The sequence below is a fragment of the Enhydra lutris genome, unplaced genomic scaffold (assembly GCF_002288905.1).
Source record: "Enhydra lutris kenyoni isolate GAN:26980312 unplaced genomic scaffold, ASM228890v2 scaffoldscaffold19, whole genome shotgun sequence".
Lineage (NCBI taxonomy): Eukaryota > Metazoa > Chordata > Mammalia > Carnivora > Mustelidae > Enhydra > Enhydra lutris.
The window spans coordinates 31,637,187-31,663,889 of NW_019154103.1; the positions used below are offsets into that span (position 1 = coordinate 31,637,187).

Consider the following 26,703-nt stretch of genomic DNA (forward strand, 5'->3'; position numbering starts at 1 on the left):
TGGGTCCTCTTTTCTTTTGGATTAGTTTGGCCAGTAGTTTATCAATCTTATTGATTTTTTTCAAAAACCATCTTCTAGTGTCATTGATGTGTTCTACTGTATCTCTAGTTTTTATCTCATTGATCTCTGCTCTAATCTTGATTATTTCCCTTCTTGTGCATGGGGTTGGCTTAATTTGTTGTTGATTTTCCAGTTCTTTAAGGTGTAAAAAGAGCTGGTGTATTCTGGATTTTTCAGTTTTTTTGAGTGAGGCTTGGATGGCTATGTATTTCCCCCTTAGGACTGCCTTTTCCATATCCCATAGGTTTTGGACCGATGTGCCTTCATTCTAATTGGTTTCCATGAATTGTTCTAGGTCTTCTTTGATTCCCTGGTTGATCCAAACATTCTTAAGCAGGGTGGTCTTTAGCTTCCAAGTGTTTGAATTCCTTCCAAACTTTTTCTTGTGGTTGAGTTCCAGTTTCAAAGCATTGTGGTCTGAGAATATGCAGGGAATAGTTTCAGTCTTTTGGTATTGGTTGAGCCCTGATTTGTGACCCAGTATGTGGTCTATTCTGGACAAAGTTCCATATGTGCTCAAGAAGAATGAGTATTCTGTTGTTTTAGGGTGGAATGTTCTATATATATCTATGAGGTCCATCTGGTCCAATGTGTCATTCAATGCTCTTGTTTTTTTATTGATTTTCTTCTTGGATGATCTGCCTGTTACTGAGAGTGGCATGTTTAGATCCCCTGCTATTAATGTATTCATATCAATATGACTATCTTGATTAACAGTTGGCTTATGTAGTTGGCTGCTTCCGTATTGGGGGCATAAATATTTACAATTGTTAGATCTTCTTGGTGGATAGACCCTTTAAGAATGATATAGTGTCCTCCTTTATCTCTGACTACAGTCTTTAGTTTAAAATCTAATTTATCTGATTTGAGAATCACTACCCCAGCTTTCTTTTGAGGCCCATTGGCATGAAAGATGCTTCTCCATATCTTCACTTTCAGTCTGGATGTATCTTTAGGTTCCAGATGGGACTCTTGTAGACAACATATGGATGGGTCCTGTCATTTTATCCAGTCTGCAACCCTGTGCCATTTTGGGGGAGTATTTAGGCCATTCACGTTGAGATTATTGAAAGATACATTTTTATTGACATCATGTTGCCTGTGAAGTCCTTGTTTCTGTAAATTTCTGTTCTATGTCACTCTTGGGTTATTTCTTCCTTTATAGAACCCCCCCTTAATATTCTTGTAGTGCTGGCTTGGTGATCACATAGTCTTTTAAACCTTGCCGGTCTTGGAAGCTCTTTATCTCTTCAGTCATTTTGAATATCAGCCTTGCTGGATAAAGTATTCTTGGCTCCATGTTCTTCTCACTTAGTGCCCTGAATATGTCTTGCCAGCCTCTTCTGGGTTGTCAGGTTTCTGTGGACAGGTCTGACGTTATTCTGATGGACCTTCCTCTGTACATAAGGAATCTCTTCCCCCTAGTTGCCCTCAGAAGCTCTCGTCTAAAATTATGATTCATCAGTCTCACAATCAAGTGCCAAAGGTCTTTCTCAATTCATTGACTCTAGGACGCGAACACTGGTTCCATTCCCTAGTTTGGGAAAAATTTCATCGAGAATTTGTTCAACTCTATCTTCTAGTCTTCTTTCTTTCTCCACCCCCTCAGGGAACCCAATAATTCTGATGTTGGAATGTTCATGGTGTCATTTACTTCCCTAATTATGTTTTCATGGTTCTAGGTTGTTTCTTCCATGCCTCCGCCTGATCCTTTTTTCTCTATCAGTTTGTCCTCTAGATCACTAATTTTATCTTTTGCCTCAGTTACCCTAGCTGTTAGAGTATTTAGATTAGATTGGGTCTCATTGATAGCGGTTTTTAGCTTCTTCCCAGGTGGCTTTCACCTCTGCCGTTAGAGATTCTATGTTGTCACTGATGGTTTTCTCCAACCTACCTATTGCCTGGATTATTGTTACCCTGAATTCCCTTTCTGACATACTGTTTATGTCCATATCCAATAGTTCTGATGGAGAGGGCACAGTCTGAATTTTTCCTCTGTTGGGTGTTCCTCCTCATTATTTTGGTGAGAGGTGGTTGAGGGGATGTGTAGCTGAATATATCAACCACAATCCAGGCAAGGTGTACCCTGGAATGCTTCAGAGCAATCAGAAGTCACCACCAAAAAGAAAAAAAGAGAGAAAGAGAGAGACAGAGAAAAGAAAAAAAGAAGACTCAGCCAGAATGAGCCCCAAAAGTAAGACTTACATGGTATACAAACAAAAACAGACAAACAAAAGACTGACAAAAGTAAATGACAAGAAAAAAATAACCCAGCCAAAATGAACTCCAAGGATAAGATTTTTTAATACCAGAACAAAAACAAATACACAGAAACACTGACAGAGGAAAAAGATGGGAGGGTGGTTATAAATCCTCAGATGTGGGCGAGGAAGGTTATTTTGATTCTTCCTGGGTGTATCTTGATATCTTTGTTAAAGGACTCAACTTTCTAGAGATAAAGGGAGATTAAAACTGGTTTATATATAGGGGATAGTACTGATTGGGGAATGAAGATTACCTTGAAGCTCATATCTATAGGAATATTAAAAAAAATAGAAAAGAAAAAGAAAAACAGTATGTGTATGAAAAAAGCTCAAGTTAAAAGATTATGAAATATGTTGTATTAAACCTCTAGTTGTAATGGTAAGTAGGTTAAAAAAATTTAAAAGAACAAGAATAGTGAGAACGAATTAAAAATAAAAGTTGTATCTATGAAATATACAGGTTTTAGGGCAATACCAGGAGCTTAATATACTGGTTTCCCCTGATGTTGGGGTTTTACAGTTTTATGGGGACCCTGTGGTGGTTGTCCTCTCGTTCTTTTGGCTTACTTTCTGGGGAAGGGGCCTGCTGTGTTGTGTTCCGTGGAAACCGGTTTTTCAGGCTTTTGTTCTTCGGTGGCTTTTTGCAGCTTTTCGGAGGTTTAGTGGAAAGCAAACTGCACCCAGACCTCTGTCTCAGAGAGAAGCCTCGGTCTGCTCCCCTTTGGGTAGTCCAGAACACACAATTCCCCCTCTGCAAACTCTGCTGAACCATGCAACCTCCCATAGGCAATGCACATCCCCAGCCACCATCTCAGGGGTCCCCCAAAGTGCCCGCTTGTCTCTGCACCCCCGTGCCACTAAAACCGCAAATGATATTGGTCCAGGGAGCCCGCTTCTGGTGACTGCCTTTGCCAGGACTGCTGTCTGGGGTCCAGACCTCATGGTTGCACAGGTCGCCGTGGAGGGATCCCAACCAGAGATCGTGCTGAGTTCCTTCAGGCCCAGGCTGGGAGCATCCAGACCCTGGTCCAATCCTAGAGACCATTGGCTAGCGCCTGCCCGGAGCTTTCCCAGGCATGGGCAGGGAGTGGGTCAGACCGTGGTCACGCAGTGCTTGCAGACTGCAAAAGGCTGTAGGTCTAGAGAGCACAGGCTGGCACCCAGACTCCCTCATGTGGGGATGGGAATGCACCCAGCCAAGCGGTGGGGCAAGCTGCACAACCCCGGGGGCTCAGGGACCAGTAACTGGAGGCTCCGCCACACTCTGTCTGGCCCAGGTGATCACCGGCAGTGGCTGTGACCACCGGATTCCACCAGTTTCCCCTTAAGATCTTTTACTCTTTTTGAGTGCTTTTAACCAGACTCCAAGTTAATGCTGGTCCCCAGTCACAGGGCACTTTCATATTGGGGTATTACTTTCCAATGGGTCACTTCTGGTGGCTTCCTCCCCATTCTGTTTATCCTCAGATTTCAGTCGGAACATTCCCCACTTCACTTTACCTCTCCATTGGTGTCCTCTGCCCCTGTAGAGATCCAGAAGTGTATAATCCTACATCTCAAGCTGATTTCATGGGTATTCAGAGTGTTCTGGTAGATAATTAGGTCACTTTAGGGGACCAGTTGAAACAGGGTCTCCTACTTCTCCACCATCTTTCCCCCACTTCTGATTTGCTAATATTTTGTTTAAAATATTTGGCTCTATCTTCATGAGGGTATTTTTCTATTTTTCTGTATTTCTCTGATAGTGTCTTTGCCAGGTTTTGTATTAGAGTTCTGCGGGCCTCATGAAGTGAGTTAGGCAGTTACTCTCTGTTTTTTGAAAAAGTTCCCATAACGTGGTTATTTCTTCCCTGAATGTATAAAACCTACGAATGAAACCATCAGAATTGGAGTTTGCTTTTTGGGAATATTTTTTGAAACCAAATTTGTTTTTGTCTATAAATACTGAACCATCTCTGTCTTATTCTATCTGTAGAATCAGTAGTAACAACCACTTTATAGTCTAGATACTGATATTTTGAATATATAATATTTGATATTTTTTAGCATCCTATATAATTTAGTCTTTTGACCTTTTAGCTATATCTCTCTATATCTTTTTTTAGGAGTTGCTTTATAGATTACAATATATATACCTAAACTTCCACAAACTATTTGGAGTTAATATTGTATCATTTCATGGGAAATGTAGAAAATTTGCAACCATATGGGTCCCTTTGTTCACACTCAATTTTTAACTAAGCTGGTAGTTGTCATATGTATAACATTTACATACACTGAAAACCTGATTAGATAATGCTATAATACTCATTTTCAGTATTCAGTCACATGTTAAAGAACTTAAGAGGGAAAAACATTTATATTTGCCCACATATTTACCATTTCTCTTGTGCTTCCCAGATTTCTTTCTGGTATCATCTTTTAGGCTGAAATACTACTGGTGTTTCTGGTAGAGTAGATCTGCTGTTGGTTGGTTAATTCTGCTTTCTTTCATATGACAATGTCTTTATTCTGCCTTCATTTCTGTAGGATATTTTTGCTAGCTATGGAATTCTGAGTTGACAGAGATATCTGCTAGAGTTCTGATTGGGTATACATTGAGTCTGTAGATCAACTGGGAAGAATAGCTATCTTAACGAATGAAAGATGTTATTCCACTGTCTTCTGCCCCCATTTTTTTTTTGAGAAATCTGTGATTATTTGAATCATTTTCTTTATCTACTTTTAAGACATTTTCTTTTCCGTGGATTTTAGCAGCTTAATTGGGATATATGTAAGTGGATTTTTTTTTTTCTCTCTCTCTCTCTTTGATTTTTATCCTGTTCGGAGTTCACAGAGATTCTTGAATGTGCAAACTTATTTCTCACAACTAAATTGGGGACTTCTTTAGTCATTATTTTCTCAAACATATTTTCTACCTCAGTCATTTATTCCTCTACTTCTGGGACTCCAGTAATGTGTTTTCAATCTTTTGGTATTATATAGGTCCCTGATGCTCATTTCACATTTTTCTATTTTCCTTTCTTTGTGCTCTTCAGCTGGGGTATGTTATTTCTATAATTTTTCTAGTTTTTATTTCTCGACTGAGATTGCCTGCTTTTCTATTAATTTCAAAAGTATTTTCCTTTATTTTATGGAGTATAGTTGTAATAACCACTTTATATGTGGTTACTATGATCTTGGTATTTGTTGATTGTTTTTCCCGTTAGAGTTGATCACATTTTTCTTGTTTTCTGTATGTTTAGCAATTTTGAGTTGTACCCTAGATGTTGTGAATGTTACATTTACAAGTTCTGAGTCCCTGTTATATGGTGCTGGAGGTAGCTGATTGCTTTTGTGTTTGTTTTAGCACACAGTTAACCCAGTTAGGTTCAGAATATAGGTTCACTGCCTCACAGTGATTCATCTCACAGTTAACTTCTCAAAGCCTTTGTCTTGGTATGCCCTGTGTGAGACAGTCAGGAGTTACTCTGAGACATGGGAAGTGGTTTAAGAGAGTTTAGTTCTCTAAATGGGCTTAGGTCTGCCCATCAAATGTGTACTCTGCATTTAGGCTGAAACTTGTGTGGGTTCAAACATGGAACCAGTAAGGGTTCAGGGGTTCAAACATGGAACCCTTCTCTGGCTATTTCCCCTCCATGCTTTTCCCTCCACTTGCAAGGACCTCTTTTCCTGATTCCTCCGCTCACAAAAATGTGATTTCTATTAGGTTTCAGACACTGATGTTGCCTCCCTTGTATTATTGTGTAATTTGGGTCCACATAGGGGAAAACTACAAGAGAAATGAGAGGGGAAACTACAGAACAGGAAACTAAATGAACACCTCTGAACACCTGAACACCTCTATTTCTTTTCTACACTCACTCTCTAGGTGAAAGCATTCTGTAATTCTATAGCTTCATATCTGAAAGCTGACAACTCTTAGCTCTAACCTCCAGACTAATATATCCAGTTGCCTACTCAACATCTATACTTGGATATCTAATAAACTCTACTTGTCTAAAACCAAGGCTCTCCTCCACCCATACTGGATTACTTTTGACTACCTATAACAAAATACACACGTGAGAAAACATATATTAGAACAAAAAGTCCACGGATAGGGAGGTAGACCGTCCAGAACAGGTATGGCATACTCATTAGGCACCCAAGCCCCTTATGTCTTGATGCTTTTCCAACTTTAGTATGCTTCCTCTTTATGTTAGCAGGAGGGAGAAATGTAATGGGGAAAAAAAATTTTTTAATTATAAGGTTTTATTTAAATTCAAGTTAGTTAACATATAGTATAATATTGGTTTCAGGAATAGAATTTAATGATGATTCATTATTTACATATAATACTCAGTACTCATCACCAGTGCCCTCGTTAATGCCCATCATCCATTTAGGAGACCCCCATCCACCACCACCACCACCCACCCTGCAGCAACCCTCAGTTTGTTCCCTATAATTGAAAGTCAATTATGGTTTGCCTCTTTATTTTTATTTTTCCTTCCCTTGCCCTATACATATCATTTGTGCTTCTTAAATTCCACATAGAAGTGAAATCCTTGGTGTTTGTCTTTCTCTGATGGTTTTATTTTGCTTAGCATAATACTCTAGTTCCATCCACGTTGTTTCAAATGGCAAGATTTCATTCTTTTTGATGGCTGAGTAATATTCTAGTGTGTGTGTGTGTGTGTATTACATCTTTATCCTTTCATCTGTCGATGGACACCTTTGTCTTTCCATAGTTCAGTTATTGATAATGCTGCTGTAAACATCAGGGTGCATGTGTCCCTTTGAATCTGTATTTTTTTTAATCCTTTGGGTAAATACCTAGTAGGGCAACTGTTGGATCATAGGGTAGTTCTATTTTTAACTCTTTGAGAAACCTCCATACTGTTTTCCAGAGTGACTGTATCAGTTTGCATTCCCACCAACAGTGCATGAAGTTTCCCCTTTCTCTGCATCCTTACCAACACCTGTTGTTTCCTGAGTTGTCAATTTTAATCATTCTGACAGGTGTGAGGTGGTATAAGAAACTTCCTAGAGATTCTGAACACATCTGCTTATATCTCATTGTCCAGAACTTAGATTATGGCCATATCTAGTTGCAGGGGAAGTTGGGAAGTATAGGAGTTTTTAGATGGGTGGTAATATATTCAACTAAAATTGGGATTATTTTACTTTAAAAAAATGGAAGAAATGGACAGTGGGAGGCAAGTGGCCACCTCCACTCAACTCCATGAATCTTGTCCTCTGACCTCCAACTAACCTCCATTTTTAAAAAAAAAAAACTTTAAATTGAATTTAATTAATGTGTAGTGTATTAGTTTCAGAGGTAGAATTTAGTGATTTATCAGTTGCATATAACACCTGGTACTCATCACTGCCATATAATACTATATAATGACCTCCTTAATGCCCATCACCCAGTTACCGCATTCTGCCATCCACCACTCCTCCAACCACCCTCAGTTTGTTCCCTATGGTCAATAGTCTTTTTTCGTTTGCCTGTTGTTGTCTTACTTTATTTTTATTTATTTTACTATTATTATATGTAAATAATGAATCATTATGAATCATTAAATTCTGTTCCTTCCCTTCCCCAGTGTTCATCAGTTTTGTCTCTTAAATTCTACACAGGAATGAAATCATATGGTATTTGTCCTCTGACTGACTTATTTTGCTTGGCATAATGGCCTCTAGTTCCATCTACATTGTTGCAAATGGCAAGATTTCACTTTTTGATGGCAGAGAAATATTCCATTTTGTGTGTGTGTGTGTGTGTGTATACACCACACACACCACCTCTTTATCCATTCATCTGTTGATAGACATATGGGCTTCTTCCATAGTTTGGCTATTGTGGGCATTGCTGCTATAAAAATGGAGTGAATGTGCTCCTTCAAATCACTATGTTTGTATCCTTTGGATAAATTCCTAGTAGTGAAATTGCTGAGTCATAGTGTAGTTCTATTTTTAACTTTCTAAGGAACCTCCATATTGTTTTCCAGAATGGCTACATCAGCTTGCATTCCCACCAACAGTGTAAGAGGGTTCCCTTTCTCTGCATCCTTGCCACCACCTGTTGTTTCCTGAGTCATTAATTTTAGCCATTCTGACCCATATGAGATGGTATCTTATTGTGGTTTTGATTTGTATTTCCCTTATAATGAGTGATATTGACCATCTTTTCATGTGTCTGTTTGCCATTTGTTTGTCTTCTTTGGAGAAATGTCTGACCATGTCTTCTCCCCATTTCTTGACTGGATTGTTTTTTGGGTATTGAGTTTGATAAGTTCTTTATAGTCCTTTATCATTTGCAAAGATATTTTCCCATTCCGTTGGTTATCATCTGGTTTTTTCAAGTGTTTCCTTTGCCATGCCAAAGTTTTTTATCTTGGTGAAGTCCCAAAAGCTCATTTTTGCCTTTGTTTCCCTTTGCCTTTGGAGGCCTGTCTAGCAAAAAGTTGCTGTGGCCAAGGTCAAAGAGGTTATTGCCTGTGTTCTCCTCAAGGATTTTGATGGATTCTTGTCTCACATTTAGGCACTCTACCCAGTTTATTTTTGTGTGTGGTATAAGGAAATGGTCCGGTTTCATTTTTCTGCATGTGGCTGTCCAATTTTCCAAACACCATTTGTTGAAGAAACGGTTTTTCCATTGGAAGTTCTTTCCTGCTTTGCCAAATTAGTTGACCATAGAGTTGGGGTTCATTTCTGGGTTCTCTGTGCTGTTCCCTTATTCATGTGTCTGTTTTTGTGTCAGTACCATACTGTCTTGATGATTACAGCTTTATAATACAGCTTGAAGTCTGGAATTGTGATGCCTCCAGCTTTGGTTTTCTTTTTCAACATTACTTTGGTTACTTAGGGGGTCTGTTCTGGTTCCATACAAATTTTAGGATTGTTCCAGCTCTGTGAAAAATGTTGATGATATTTTGATAGGGATTGCATCAAATGTGTAGATTGCTTTGGGTACCTTGGACATTTTAACAGCATTTGTTCTTCCAATCCATGAGCATGGACTCTTTTTCCACTTCTTTGTGTCTTCCTTAATTTCTTTCATAGTTCTATAGTTTTCAGTTTCCTTTACCTCTTTGGTTAGGTTTATTCCTATGTATCTTATGGTTTTCGGTGCAATTGTAAATTGATTTCTCTTGATTTCTCTTTTTTTCTGTCTCATTGCTAATATACAGAAATGCAACTGACTTCTGTGCATTGATTTTATACCCTGTGACTTGGGCTGAATTCCTGTATCATTTCCAGCAATTTTGGGGTAACCTTTCCTATTTCAATAAATGTCAGGTCCATCCTTCCAGGCGCTCAGGCCAAAATATCTTGGAGTCTTCCATGATTCTTTTTCTCTCCTACTCTACATCCAATCTTACCAGCAAATGTTATTGATTATACTTTCCAAATATATACCAATATATTTGACTGACTCCATCTTCATGCAGGCTGTTATTGCCTTTCATGGACTTCTGAAATAGTCTCAAGTGGTCTTTCTGGATCTGCCATTCCTGTATGCAGAACTCTCTGATTACCTTCCAGCTTACTCTGAGTAAAATCTGAGGAACGTACTAATAAAAAGCTATATGTTATTTGGTCCTGGCTAACCCTTTGATTAAATTGACTATTCTCTTCCCCTCACTCATTCCATAAATATACCAAGCATGGACCAATTTCAGGGTCTTTGTTATCTATTGCTTTTTCTATCTTGAATCCTCTTCTCCACGATATCCCCATGGCTTGCTTCCTAATTTCCTTCATATCTTTGATCAAATACCAGACTATCAAAGAGACCTTCCGTACCAGCCTATCTAAAATAGGATTCCTTGCAGTAATCCCTCCCTTTATACAACTTTCTTCTTAATACCCAACACCCATTGGACATACCTGATTTTCTGTGTGTATGTATAGATTCGTAAACACATACATAGTCTCTCCTCCTCTATACATATATAAATATATAAAAATGTATAAGCATTTAGGTATATATAGGAATTTGATTATTGAAGGGCTTCTCACTAGAATTAGAGTAGGGACTTCACCCTTATCTAATAAGGAGGACAGCAGTGAGCAAGAGAGATGATCGAGACAGATTTCTCTAAGAGGGTATTTGAGCTAAAAATGAATGAAGATGAGCCAGCTATACTATAGCCGAGAAGGAAAGCCCTCCAGGCACAGGGAACAGCTGACAGCAAGGCCCTACAGTGGAAATAAGCTTGTCATGCTAGGGGATTTTTATTAAATTTGAGGACAAAAAGAAGCCCAGTATGGGTAGAATTTAGAAATTATGTAGAGTGCAATAAGGTAAGGTGGGAAGAGACCAGCAGAGCCAGATCATACAGTTTTGCCTTTCCCAGATGCAGTAGAAAAATAGTCGCAAGCTTCTCTGGCACCTCAGCCATTCTCCCCACTGTGGGAAGCTCTGAGGCCAAAACAGCCAAAGGCTATCTAGTGACATGCAGCTATTTACATTTAATTCACTAAAAGTAAATTTAAAAATTCAGTTTCTCAGTCACATGAGTTCCATTCCAAGTGTGTAATAGTCACACGTGGCTAATGACTACCTGTTGGGCAGCAGAGCACAGACAGAAAACATTCCATCATCACAGAAGTTATGTAAAACAGTGCTGCTCTAGGAAATTCAGTCCAATGAGGAATAATGCCAAGTTTGCTTAGCCTCTCCTCTGTGATTTTCTCTTAACCCTAGAATCTGTTTTTCTATTTAAATGGGAATATATGTGATGCCTAGAAAATTAGCATGGGGCCCATTTCCTATGCAAATATTCTCACTGGTGATTTTTACCTATGACAGAAAAGATGAGAAGGACTGGTAAATCACAAGCATTCTTAACCTCATTATAAATACACTGCAAATGTAAAATTGCAAAGTGTGGAAGTCATAAATGTGAAAGCAGCTTTCAATTTGTTTTAATAGGTATTTTCTATGTCTTATTGTAACCTAGGGATCTTGCTGCAAGAAACTGCCTGGTAGGTGAAAATAACATTCTGAAAATCAGTGACTTTGGAATGTCTCGTCAAGAGGATGGGGGAGTGTATTCATCTTCTGGCTTAAAGCAGATTCCCATTAAATGGACAGCACCAGAAGCTCTTAATTATGGTAAGATGACAGACTATTTTGCTTTTTTGGTGGTTAAGAATGTACTCCATCAGCACAAAACATACACAAGCAAAATTACAGGAGTAAAGCAGAACCCAAGTTAGAATGATTTGAAAATCAACACAATAATGTGTAAGCATTCATATTTTATACTTAAATATGAGCAGAAACTTAATTCATTAACCTTATTCGGCTGATTTCTATATGTTAAGATTGCTAGGTTTAAAAGATGGATATACTTACAAGCACTTTGGAGAGGGTTTTTTCTAATCCAAAAAAAAAAAAAAAAGATTATTTTTAAAGTGTGTCTTTAAACTGTGTCTCTGGACCATTGCTTTTGAATGTCTTACAAATAGTACAATAACCTCATGTAATAGGTTTTGAAAATATTGTCAAGTGTATAGTTTCTCACTCTATAGTTTCACTTTAAAAGTTAACATGGTTTCTTAGCATTTCGGTCTCTGGAACGTGAATAAGTCTTGTGGAGAGAGATGGAAGTTACATTTTTAAAACGGCAGGAATTTTTGTATGTGTGTCATTGTAACTGGAAATAAATACAGGTTGCGTTATCTGTGGTTGGGATAAAATGGTCTATAACAAGATGGGTAATAACTCAGAATTGAGAGAGATTGTGCTTTAAATGAAGTTATAAATTACATTTTCATTAAGAGAAGCAGCATATGAGCCATAAGTTGGTGAATGGGTATAGTATGTTTTAAATGGAAATATCATAAAATGATTCTTTACTGATTTAAAATGAAAAATTACTTCATTATGAAAAATGGGGCATTTATAAATGCTTTAACTTAATGCCTAAATTAAAGACAAAGCTTTTAAGTGAGGTACAGTTCATATAACTTGAAATTAGCCATTTTGAAGTGAAGTAAAGTTCACAGTATTGTATAACCATTTCGTTCTAGTTTGAACATTTTCATCACACCAAAATAATAACCTTTACCCATTTACTCCCCATTTCTTCTTTCCCCCAGCCACTGGCAACCGCATGTCTCCATTCTGTTGCTATGGATTTACCTATACTGCATATTTGTTCATATAAATGGAATATACTATACATACTATACATTTCTTAAATGTTTTTGAGGTTCATCCATGTTGTAGCATGTATAATTAACTTAATTCCTTTTTACAGCTGAATAATATCCCATTGTACATATTTTCAATTTGTTTATCTGTTAGTTCAGTGATGCATTTTGGGGCAGTTTTCACCTTTCAGCTACTGTGAATAGTGCTGTGAACGTTTCTGTACAAGGATTTGTTTGAGTACCTGTTTTTATTTATTCTAGGTATACATTAGGAGTCATATGGTAATTCTGTGTTTACCTTTTCGGGGAACAGCCAGGTGTTTTCCAGATAAAGCTTCGGAATGTGATTGGTTTGGAAAGTAGTTGGGGCTGATTCAGACACCAGGATCTGTTCTGTATTTTGTATACTAACGATACTATGGAGTACATGTTGTATGTAATTGTCATTATGAGAAATTGACTAATTTGTCTAGTACCCAATGATGAAGTTTTTGAGCTTAACACTCCATAGATACTAATCCACACCCCAATTTGTCTTCCCATGTGCTGCCAAGAGAAGTTTTTATAAGCTTTCTAATGATAGCAGACTAATTCCACTATTCCTCAGCATCTAGAGAAAATGGCAGCCCTGCTATTTTTGACAGTGATAGGACTTTAAGATTATATTCAGTGATGAACAATCACAGGACAAAAGACTGTAACCTGTTATTTATGCAGAGGTTTTCTTTAAATGACAAAACGTTGTTAACCCCTTCTTGTACCTTCCTATAGTATTCCTATAAGGGGGATGGAACTAGACTTGGGAGACCTGAAATCTAGCTAGGATTTGTTTTAACCCTATTAACCAGATCCTCTTTGTTGCCTTTGAAAGTCCTCTTACTATTCTGCCAAGTGAAATTCTGCCTTTCAACCAAAATGTATTATAGGTGAATTTCAAGCTGCAGTATTTACAAATCAAAATTCTATTTCCAGATATCTCTTAGAGCCAGACCTACAGCATTTTAAGTAATAAAGAGAGATATGAAGGTCTTTGGTTGGCAATGAGGGACATTTTTTCTTTTAGCAGTCTTTACTATTAATACAGTGCAGAGCAATTTACATGACAAAGGGGGAGAGATTTTAACAGTAGATGAGGAAGAAGTCTGGAATACTTATTACCCAACCCAATGAGGGAATTCCTCAGAGGTTAACAAGAGTAGTAAATATATCTATTGAAAGACCTATTTCTTGTTACACTTCTTTCATATTTTATGCAAATATTATTTTATGATTGGTGACAAGATTCTGCCTTATTCCTAAGGGTCTTTTCTTCCCCACTGATGCTTCCCTTCACTCTTGCCTGAGAGTAGCCAAAATACTGCCCAAGTCTCCCATGATATCTGAGAGCAAAGTTGACAGAAAGATCCTTCCATCTAAGGAAGCTTTCAGAAATTTTGCCTTAGGGCCATAGAGTTAAACTTATTTTCACCATTATTTTGTCATTAGTGTTGCTGTCATTTAATTTTCTAAAAAATGACACTTTTTTTTTCAGTCAAGCAATAGTAAAGAGCCTACAATGACATGTAAGCCTTTCTCCTATCTCTAGCCACACGACACATCATTGCATATAAATTTCCTCCCCTACTCTTTGAACACAAAATGGCAGCATACTTAATAATCTTTTCAGCATATATTGCTACCATGCTCAATATGGCTGTTGCCAAAGGAATGTGCTTGTAAAGAGCAAATAAGATATTCATCTTCAACTAAGAAATAATCTTAAAAAGACATTTTTTCATTTGTTACCTAAGAATTTGGGGCTGAACCTTCCTCTAATTAGCCTGATATGACTAAGTACTCTGAAATGAGGAGGAGGCAGGATTTATAGTGAAAAGAGTCCTGGATCAATCATCAGGGCCACATTTCCCACCAGTTATCTCATTAGTTGCAGACCTTGGCAAGTCATCTGCTTCTCTACACCTGTGTTTTCTAATTTGCAAGATGAAAAGATAGATAGTGCCTTTTCCATATAAGGGTATTGTGAGGACCAAATGAGATGGAGAAGTAGCAAAATTCTGTACAATTGTAAATTGCTCTTAGCCCATTAAAATTATCCAACAAGTTTCTGGTTCAACATGATGATGTAGGAAGATCCCAAACTTACATCTCCTCTCACAGACATAAGTCTGTGGAACAATTTTCTCAAAAAAAAAAAAAAACAAAAAATCCCCTAAAAACTAGCTAAGCAAGTGCTACATAATAGGCAAACAAAAGAAAAAACCTGCATCACAGCAGGTAAGAGAGGCTAAGACACAGTCTCACCATAAACTGCACCCCCAGCACCAAGAACCATCATCAGGAGGGAACTAAAAACCCAGAGCTTCTCCCTGAAGAGCAAAGGGTTTAAGCCCCCCACTTCAGGGATCCCAGCATTTAAGAACTGCATCTGGGGGCACCTGGGTGGCTCAGTGGGTTAAAGCCTCTGCCTTTGGCTCAGGTCATGATCCCAGGGTCCTGGGATCGAGCCCCGCATCGGGCTCTCTGCTCGGTGGGGAGCCTGCTTCCTCCTCTCTCTCTGCCTGCCTCTCTGTCTACTTGTGATCTCTGTCAAATAAATAAATAAAATCTTAAAAAAAAAAAAAAAAACTGCATCTGAAAGGTGAGCTCTCAAAAATCGACCTTTGAAAACCAACAAGGCTCACATCAGTACTCACAAGGCTACAGGAAATGTAAAAACAATTCTTAAAAGGCCCCATGCTTGGAATCACCTGCCCTAGGACCCAGAGCAGAAGCAGCCAATGGACAGGCTATGTGAAAGAAGCTCATCTGATAGTCTTAAAGCATCAGCCTGAGAGGTATTTTATTAATACACATCTATGGGTCTGCTGGAGATACCTTCAGGGATGAAAGCTGGCAGATGCCATTTGCACATTCTCCTCCTGCACCCCAGAACACCATTATCTCTCAGAGGGGAGTTTTCACACATATCTAGTAGCCTGGTTTTTGCAGTTGCCACACAGGGAAGACCCCTTGATCATCAGGCTCTGGAACCCAGGGGGTTTGCATTCCTGTGTACCATATGAGTGTAACAGAGAGAGAGTTCTTGGCAGGCTACCACCCCAGTGCCCTGACAGAAAGCAACATATCCACAGTCTTTACTCACTTGTCCAGGAGCTGTGGCCCATGGACAGACATCTGGTATGGCATCCACCTACAGGCCTGTGGAAGTTCTGTCCAAGAACAAAGGCCAGTGGACACCATCTCTGTACTCTCCCTCTACTTCCCTTGCCAGAATCTCCCAGAAAGGAGCTTATACCCTTGTCTGGTACTCATCACCTGACTCTGGTGGTCAGCAGGGCTTATTTTCACAGATTCCACAGGATTGTAATCAACAGTGACAGAGTTCTTAAACAGCTACCACCCTTAGGACACAGTAAGAGGCAATAGGCCCAAGAGCTCTTTCTGTGAAAAAGGCCTGTTGGCTTATCATCATAGCTATAGCCAGAGGTGCAGGCGTCTAACTGAACACACATCTAAGACCTGACTATAATCCTCTCCAGAGACATTAGAAGGCAGGCGTAATCCTCATACTCTTGACGTATTCCATAGCACCAGTATATTCCAGAACACCAGTATCTCTCAGAAGAGAGCTTTTACACCCAACTGCTTCCCAGTTTTAGGGGCTGCCATCCAGAGAATGCCCCTTGATCTGGCTCTAGTGACCAAGAGACACTTGCATTCCTGAGTCCCAGATGACTGTAACAATCAGAGTTCTTGGCAAGCCAGCATTCCCCAAGGCAGTGCACCAATAGCCAACTATGAAGGAAGCCTATTTGCCTGTTGGGAGCTTCAGACTGTGGGGAAGTCATCAGGTTTGGCACACATCTAGAGGCTGAAGTAATGGAGACTGGTAGACACCATCTTTGCACTCTCCCTTTGCCCCACTTCACCCCCCTGGTATCTCCCAGAAAGGAGCTTATGCACTCAGCTAAAGCCCCAGTTTTTACAACTGCTGCCCAGTGGATAACTCCAGATCAGCTGGCTCTAGTGTCAGTGGGGCTTACACATGTAGTCCCACAGGACTGTGGGACCACAGCCAGTAGTTTAGGGTCTGGCTGCAAATCAGACTCAATTTCAGTGCTGATATTCTTTGGGACATGATAGGTCTAGGAGCACCCTCAACTACTGTGAGCTATTAAAAATAAAATAGTCTGCATGGGCAATCACACAGGTTTGAAAGACAATAAAGAGCTACAGCAAGGCTGAATGATGACATTCATGTAGTACATGAGGGTACTTCTTCGAGACTGGGAGAGGTGGCTGTTCCTCAAATGCATAAAACCCAAGAGTCAAGAAAAATGAGAAAACACTGAAATATGCCAAGTGAAAGAACAAAAGAAACCCTCAGGAAAATAAAATTTTAGTGAAGGAGAGATAAATGATTCATCTGATAAAGATTTCAAAGTAATCAAAGATGCTTACCAAACTCAGAAGAAGAATGAACATGATGACACCTTCAATGAAGAGATAGAAAATATAACAACCAAATTGAAGTCACAGAGCTGAAAAAACAAACAAACAAACAAACAAAAAACCAAAATAATTGAGCTAAAAAAAAAATACACTAGAGGGTTTACCAGCAAACTAGATGAAAAAGCAAGGATCAGTTAACTCAAACATGAGGCAGTGAACTCGCCCCATCAGAGCAGCAAAAAGAATTTTAAGAAGTGAAGGTAACTCAAGGGACTTACAGAACACCATGAAGCAGACTAACATTTGCATTATAGAAGTCCCAGCAGAAGAAGAGGGGAGAGTAAGGGACAGAAAACTTATGTAAAGAAATAATGGTTTAAAACTTCCCTAATTTAGGGAAAGAAACACATCCAGATCTAGGAGGCCCATTGAGTTCCAAATAAAATGAACTCGAAGAGACTCACACCAAGATACATTACAATTAAAATGTTAAAGTTTAAAGATAAGAATCTTAAAAGCACCAAGAGAAAAGCAAATTGTCACATACAAAGGAGCCCCCCTAAGACTCACCAAATTTTTTAGCAGAAACATTGCAGGCCAGAAGAGTAGCACAATATATTCAAAGGTTGAAAGCAGAACACTTGCAAACAAGAATACTCTACTTGGTAGCTAACATTTAGGGCTGAAGGAGATACAAAGAGTTCTCCAGATAAGCAAAAGTTAAGGGAGTTCATCAACACTAAACCAGCTATAGAAAAAAATGAGAAATGGACTTCTCTAAGCCGAAAAGAAAGGGTGAGGGGGAAAGAGCAAGATGGCAGAGGAGTAGGGGACGTAAATTTTGTCTAGTCCCAGGCATTCAGCTAGATAGTTATCAAACCATTCTGAGTACCTACAAGCTCAACAGGAGATCAAAGAGAATAGCACCAATTCTAGGAACAGAAAAGCGACCACTTTCTGGAAGTGTATATTTTCCTGGAGTCTTTGTTAGCCTTTTAGCATTTTGTCCTCTCACTCATCTGTTCTTCTCTGGACAGAATGACAAAACTGAAAAACTCACCTCAGAAAAGGAACAAGAGGCAGTACCAACTACCAGGGACCTAATCAATATGGACATTAGTAAGATACCAAAACTAGAGTTCAGAATGACAGTTACAAAGATTTAGCTGGTCTTGAGAAAAGCATTGAAGATACTAGAGAATCCCTTTCTGGAGAAATAAAATCACTAAAATCTAACCAAGGTGAAATAAAATAAGCTATTAATGTGGTGCAATAAAAAATGGAGGCTCTTACCGCTTGGATAAATGAGGCAGAAGAGAGAATTAGTGATATGGAAGACGAAATGATAGAGAATAAAGAAGCTGATCACGAGGGGAGAATTCAAGAGATGAGTGATATCAGAATACCAAACAATATTAGAATAATTGGGATCCCAGATGAGGAAGAAAGAGAGGGGCAGAAGGTATATTGGAGCAAATTAGAGCAGAGAACTTCCCTAATTAGGGGAAGAAAACAAGCATCAAAATCCAGGAGGAACAGAGAACCACCCACCAAAATCAATAAAAATAGGTCAACACCCCATCATCTAATAATAAAACTTACAAGCTCAGAAACAAACAAAATCCTGAAAGCAACTCGGGACAAGATGTCTATAACCAACAATGGTAAACATATTAGATTGGCAGCAGACCTATCCACAGAGACCTGGCAGGCCAGAAAGGACTGGCATGATATATTCAGAGCACTAAATGAGAAAAATATGAAGCTAAGAATACTATATCCAGCTAGGCTGTCATTGAAAATAGAAGGAGGGATAAAAAGCTTCCAGGACAAACAAAAATTAAAAGAATTTGCAAACACCAAACCAGCCCTACAGGAAATATTGAAATGGGTCCTCTAAGCAAAGAGAGAGCCTAACAGTAACAGACCACAAAGTAACAGAGACAATATACTGTAACAGTCACCTTACAGACAATACAATGGCACTAAATTCATATCTTTCAATAGTTACCCTGAATGTAAATAGGCTAAATACCCCAATCAAAAGACACAGGGTATCAGAATGGATAAAAAAACAAGACTCATCGATATCCTGTCTGCAGGAAACTCATTTTGATTCAAAGACACCTCCAGATTTAAAGTGAGGGTATGAAAAACAATTTACCATGCTAATGGACATCAAAAGAAAGCGGGGGTGGCAATCCTTATGTCAGATAAATTCAATTAATCCAAGATTATTCAAAATGATGAGGAAGGACACCTTATCATACTACCTTATCATACTTAAAGGGTCTGTCCAATAAGAAGATCTAACGATTTTAAATATCTAAGCCCCTAGCATGGGAGCAGCCAATTATATAAACCAATTAATAACAAAATCAAAGAAACACATCAACAATAATACAATAATAGTAGGGGACTTGAACATTCCACTTCCTGAAATGACAGATCATCTAAGCAAAAGATTAACAAGGAAATAAAGGCTTTAAATGACACACTGGATCAGATGGACATCACAGATATATTCAGAACATTCCATCCTAAAACAACAGAATACACACTGTTCTCTAGTGCACCTGGAACATCTCCAGAATAGATCACATCCTGAATCACAAATCAGGTCTCAACCGGTACCAAAAGATTGGGACCATTCCCTGCATATTTTCAGACCACAATGCTCTGAAACTAGAATTCAGTCACAGAGGAAAGTTGGATAGAACTCAAATTCATGGAGGCTAAAGAGCATCCTACTAAACAATGAATGAGTCAACCAGGAAATTAAAGAAGAATTGAAAAAATCCATGGAAGCAAATGAAAATGAAAACACAACTGTTCAATATCTTTGTGACACAGCAAAGGCAGTCCTGACGGGAAAATACATAGCAATACAAGACTTTCTCAAGAAATAAGAAAGGTCTCAAGTATACAACCTAACCCTACACCTAAAGGAGCTGAAGAAATAACAGCAAAGAAAGGCTAGACCCAGCAAGAGAAGAAAAATAAAACAGATTAACAGAACTAGGAGCTGATTCTTTAAAGAATTAAAAGGACTGATAAACCCTTGCCCAGACTTCTCAAGAAGAAAAGAGAAATGACCCAAATTAGTAAAATCATGAATGAAAGAGGAGAGATCACAACCAACACCAAAGAAATACAAACAATTATAAGAACATATTATGAGCAATTATACACCAGCTATTTTAACAATCTGGAAGAAATGGATGCATTTCTAGAGACATTAAACTACCAAAACTGAACCAGGAAGAAATAAAAAACTGAACAGACCCATAACCAGTAAGGAGATTGAAGCAGTCATCAAAAATGTCCCAAGAAACAAGACCCTGGGGCCAAGTGGCTTCTCAAGGGAATTCTACCAAACCTTTAAAGAAGAATTAATACCTATTCTCCTGAAACTGTTCCAAAAAATAGAAATGGAAGGAAAACTTCCAAACTCATTTTATGAGGACAGCAATACCTTGATCCCAAAACCAGACAAAGACCCTGTCAAAAAAGGAGAATTACAGACCAATATCCTTGATGAACCCAGATGCAAAAATTCTTACCAAAATACTAGCCAGTAGGATCCAACAGTACATTAAAGGGATTATTTACCACAACCAAGTGGGATTTATTCCTGGCCTGCAAGTTTGGTTCAACATCCACAAATCAATCAATGTGATACAATACATTAATAAAAGAAAGAACAACCACCATATGATACTCTCAATAGATGGAGAAAAAAGCATTTGACAAAGTACAGCATCCTTTCTTGATCAAAACTCTTCACAGTGTAGAGATAGAGGTACATACCTCAATATCATCAAAGCCATCTATGAAAAACCCACAGCGAATATCATTCTCCATGGGGAAAAACTGAAAGCTTTTCCCCTAAGATCAGGAACATGGCAAGGATAACCACTATCACCACTGCTATTTAGTATAGTACTAGAAGTCCTAGCCTTGGCAATCAGACAACAAAAAGAAATGAAAGGCATCCAAATCAGCAAAGAAGAAGTCAAACTCTCATTCTTCACAAATGACATGATACTTTATATGGAAAACCCAAAAGACTCCACCCCAGAACTGCTAGAACTCATACAGGAATGCAGTATAAAGTGTCAAGATATAAAATCAATGCACAGAAGTCAGCTGCATTTCTATACACCAACAACAAGACAGAAGGAAGAAAAATTAAGGAGTTCATCCCATTTTCAATTGTACCCAAAACCATAAGATACCTAGGAATAAATCTAGCCAAAGAGGAAAAGAACCTGTACTCAGAAAACTATACTCATGAAAGAAACTGAGGAAGAAATGGAAAAACGTTCTGTGCTCATGGTTTGGAAGAAAAATATTGTGAACATGTCTATGCTACCTAGAGCAATCTACAAATTTAATGCAACCCCTATCAAAATACCATCAACTTTTTTCAAAGAAATGGAACAAATAATCCTAGAATTTATATGGAATCAGAAAAGACCCAGAATAGCCAGAGAAATGTTGATAAAGAAAAGCAAAGCTGGTAGCATCACAATTCCAGACTTCAAGCTCTACTACAAAGCTGCAATCATCAAGACAGTATGGTACCAGCAACAGACATACATAGATCAATGGAACAGAATAGAGAGCCCAGAAATGGACCCTCAACTCTATAGTCAACTAATCTTAACAAAGCAGGAAAGAATGTCCAATGGAAAAAAGACAGTCTCTTCAACAAATGGTGTTGGGAAAATTGGACAGCCACATGCAGAAGAATGAAACTCGACCATTTCCTTATACCACACACAAAAATAGATTCAAAACAGATGAAAAACCTCAATGTGAGATAGGAATCCATCAAAATCTTTGAAGAAAACCCAGGCAGCAACCTCTTTGAACTCAGCTGCAGCAAATTCTTCCTAGAAACATTGCCAAAGACAAGGGAAACCAGGGCAAAAATGAACTATTGGGACTTAAACAAGATCAAAAGCTTCTGCACAGCAAAGAAAGCAGTCAACAAAACCAAAAGATACCCGACAGAATGGGAGAAGATATTTGCAAATGACATATCCGATAAAGGGCTAGAATCCAAAATCTATAAAGTACTTATCAAACTCAACACCCAAAGAACAAATAATCCAATCAAGAAATGGGCAGAAGACATGAACAGACATTTCTGCAAAGAAGACATCCTAATGGTCAAGAGACACATGAAAAAGTACTCAACATCACTTGGCATCAGGGAAATACAAATCAAAACCACAGTGAGATATCACCTCACACCAGTCAGAATGGCTAAAAATAGCCAGTCAGGAAATGATAGATGTTGGCAAGGATGCGGAGAAAGGGGAACCCTACTACACTCTTGATGGGAATGCAAGCAGGTGCAGCCACTCTGGAATACAGTACAGAGGTTCCTCAAGAAGTTGAAAGTAGAGCTACCCTATGACCCAGCAATCACACTACTGTGTATTTACCCTAAAGATACAAATGTAGTGATCCGAAGGGGCATGTGCACCCAAATGTTTATAGCAGCAGTGTCCACAATATGCAAACTATGGAAAGAGCCTCAATGTCCATCAAGAGACAAATGGATAAAGAAGAGGTGGTATATATACAAAGTGGAATACTATGCAGCCATCCAAAAAAACCAAAAAACCGAAATCTTTCCATGTGCAATGATGTGGATGGAACTAGAGGTCATTATGCTAATCGAAATAAGTCAGGCAGAGAAAGACAATTATCATATGATTTCACTGATATGAGGAATTTGAGAAACAAGACAAAGGATCATAGGGGAAGGGAGGGAAAAATGAAACAAGATGAAACCAGAGAGGGAGACAAACCATGAGAGACTCAATCTCAGGAAACAAACTGAGGGTTGCTGGGGGAGGGGAAGATGGGGTGACTGCATGATGGACATTGGGGAGGTATGTGTTACAGTGAGCACTGTGAATTGTCTAAGACTGATGAATCACAAACCCTAACCCCTGTAATTAATAATACATTTTATATTAATAAAAAAATTTTAAAGCAAATATTAACATACCTAAAGGGAGAAATAAATAGCAACAATGTAGAAGAGTTTAATATACCATTTATATGGATAGATCATCCAGACAGAAAAATAAATAAGGAAATATGGACCTTAAATGACACATGGGACTAGGTGGACTGCATAGATATATACAGAACATCTCATCCAAAAGCACCAAAATACACATCCTTCTCAAGTGTACATGAACATTCTCCAGCACAGATCATATCTTAGGCCACAAAACGTGTCTTAATAAATTTAATAAGATTGAAATCATATCAAGCATCTTTTCTGACCACAATGGTATGAAATTTCACAATTACTGGGATATTAAACAACATTCTACTGAAAAACCAATGCATTAAAGAAGAAATCAAAAGAGCAATCAAAAAAAAATACCTTGAGAGGCACCAGAAGGGCCTCTTAGTAAGTTAAGTGTCCCACTCTGCATTTCAGCTCAGGTCATGATCTCAGGGTCATAAGATCAGGCCTCCCACAGGTCTCCTCACTCAGCATCAAGTCTGCTTAGGATTCTTTGCTTCTCCCTCTGCTCATGTGTGTTCTCTCTCTCTCTAGAATAAGTAAATAAAACCTTAAAAAAAAACAAAAACCTTGAGACAAATCAAAATGGAAATACAATATGCCAAAATTCATGAGATGAAGCAAAAGGAAGGAGGGAAGTTCATAGCACCAAATAAATAAAGAGAAAAATGCAAACATTTTTCATCAAGTAACTAGAAAAGGAAGAAGACATGAAGTCCAAAGTTAGAGAAGGAAGGAAATAACAAAGCACAGAACATAAATACATGAAAGAGAGACTAAAAAGACAATAAAAAAGGATGATGAACAAAGAGATGGTTCTCTGAAAAAAATAAAATTGGCAAACCTTTAGCTAGTCTTATCAAGAAAAAAGAGAGGACTCAAAATGAGAAATGAAAGAGGAGATATTACACCAGAACCACAGAAATACAAAGGGTCATAAAAGACTACTATGAACAACGGTATGCCACAACACATGGACATAGTAGAATAGATAAAGTCCTAAAAATAAACAACTCACCAAGACTGAATTATGAAGAAATAGAAAACCTGAACAAACTGATTACTTTTTCAATTTCCTTACTAGTAGACAAAAACCAACAAACAAAAGTCCAGGACCACATGATTTCACTGGTGAATTCTACCAAACATGGAGAAAGATGGGCATTAATTCTTCTTTATTTAAAACTCTTCCCAAAAAATAGAAGAGGAGGAAATACTTCCAAAGTCATTTCACAAGGCCAGCATCACCCTGATATCAAAACCAGACAAGGAAACCACCAGAAATGAAAATTAGAGGCCAATATCTGTTATGAACATAGATGCAAAATTCCTTAACAAAATTTTACCAAACTAAATTTAACAATACATTAAGAGGTTTTACACCATATTCAAGTGGGATTTATTCCAGGGGTTCAAGAATGTTTTAACCTCCACAAGTCAATCCATGAGATATGCCACATTAGCAAAAGGAAAGATCAAAATTATCATCTCCGTAGATGCAGAAAAAGCATTTAACAAAATTCAACATCCATTTATGATAAAATCTCAACAAACTGAGTATAGACAGAACATAACTGAGCATCATACAGGCCATATATGACACAAGCCCACAGCTATCATCATACTCAACAGTTAAATAAGATAAAGAATAAGACAAGGATTCCCACTTTAACCACTTTTATTCAACATAGTATTGGAAGTCATAGCTAGAGCAATTAGATAAGGATAAAATAAAAAGCATGCCAAGTGGAAAAGAAGAAGTAAAAGTATCACTCTTTGCAGATGACATTATTATATATAGACACACTAAAGACTACCAATAAACTGTTAGAACAATTAATGAATTCAGTAAATTTGCAGTATACAAAAATCTGTTGCATTTCTATACATTGAAATGAACTATCAAAAAGAGAAATTAAGAAAACAGTCCCATTTACAACTGTATCAAAATAATAAAATACCTATGAATAAATTTAACTTAGAGGTGAAAGACTTGTACTCAGACACTGAAAGAAATTAATGAAAGGAAATGATGACAATACAGATACATGGAAAAATATTCCCTGATCCTGGATTAGGATAATATTGTTAAATACCTTTACTACCCAAAGTACTCAACAGATTGAATGTGTTTTTGGGAGAAACATAACAAACAATTCTAAAATTTGTATGGAACCACAAAAGACTGTGAATAACCAAGGCAATCCTGAGAAAGAACAAAGTTGGAGGCATTGTGCTGCCTGATGTCTAACTCTACTAAAAAGCTATAGTAATTCAAACAGTAGTGTATTAGCATAAAAACAGGTACACAGATCAATGAAACAGGAGAGCCCAGAAATAAACCAATGTGTATATTAGCAATCGATTTACAACCGAGGAGGCAAGAATATACAATAGGGTAGGGACAGTCTCTTCAATAAATGCTGCTATGAAAACTACAGTCACATGCAAAGGAATGAAACTGGACCACCATCTTATACCGTACACAAGAATTAACTCAAAATGGATTCAAGACTTTAATAGAAGACTCAAAACCACAAATTCCTAGAAGTAAACATAGGCAGTAATTTCCTTGACTTGGTTTTTTGGAGATAATTTTTTGGGTCTGACACCAAAAGTAAAAGTTTTCTACTTTAACAAACTAGTTGGACTACATCAAGCTACAACTTTCTGCACAACAAAGGAAGTTATCAACAAAATGAAAAGGGAACCTACTAAATGGGAGAAAGTATTTGCAAATCATGTATCTGATGAAGGGTTAATAATATCCAAAATAATTCATACAGCTCAATATCAAAAAAACTCAATTAAGAAATAGACAAATTTGACTAGACAGTTTTCCAAAGAAGACATACAGATGGGCAATAAGTACATGAAAAGATGCTCAACATCATTAATCATCAGGAAAATGCAAATCAAAACAACAATGACATACATGCCCCAGATGCCCTGTGGTACTGGATGAGGGGGGAAGCTATGGTTTAAGAAAGCAACTAGAATATAAAAGATCCAGCTCTAGAACTCTACCAAACAGCAGGGGAGCTGCTGGAACTCTCTCCAAATCAGAGGGGCTGGCAAGTGTCATGGTTTATATTCTCCTGTACCTTGAAAGCCAAGCTACCTCTTCAGTAAACCCATAACCCCTAGCCCACACCAACCCAAGGCAGCCCCACCCAGCACAACACACACCAGGACATGACTGATCAGTGCTCATTACATGTCTAGCTGTTCTCGCCAAGGTGACACAGGTGCAACTCACCCTGAAAGACACCAGGCCCATACCACTTTGGCTCCAGAAAACTTGCTAGAGCACTCCTGTTGCAGAGTGCTCTGGGACTCCACCCCCCAGCCCACACCTTGCAATGGCTCTAGCCACCCTGCCAGGATGCATCCTGAGTATAGCATCCCAGAACAGCCAGGTCCATGCATCCCTCCATGTTAGCCACCCCACCAGGTGCTCTTTGCCTGCACTGAACCCCTAAGGACCCCTGGCTTCTACCCACTTTTGCCACAGCTTTCCTGCCAAGGTGACCTCTGCATGGAGAGCCCCAGGAACAAACCTAGCCCATGTTGACTTCAGCTTTAGCTCTCCTGCCAGGGCACCCTCTACTCACACTGTCCAGGATTGCTCTGGTCCATACCTACTTCTGTTCCAACCATCCCACCAGAGAGGCCCAGTATGGGAACCCCAGCCCATATCAGTCACAGCTCCAG

General features: G+C 38.4%; 1 protein-coding gene across 1 annotated transcript in view; it reads left to right on the top strand.

The window, feature by feature from the left end:
- LOC111148291 (FER tyrosine kinase) overlaps positions 1-26,703 on the top strand; it is a 468,603-nt gene that overhangs the window by 431,997 nt on the left and 9,903 nt on the right. Inside the window, exon 18 of the mRNA XM_022504772.1 lies at positions 11,282-11,436. Within this exon, the coding sequence (XP_022360480.1) occupies positions 11,282-11,436 (155 nt within the window). The remainder of the gene's footprint in view (positions 1-11,281; positions 11,437-26,703) is intronic.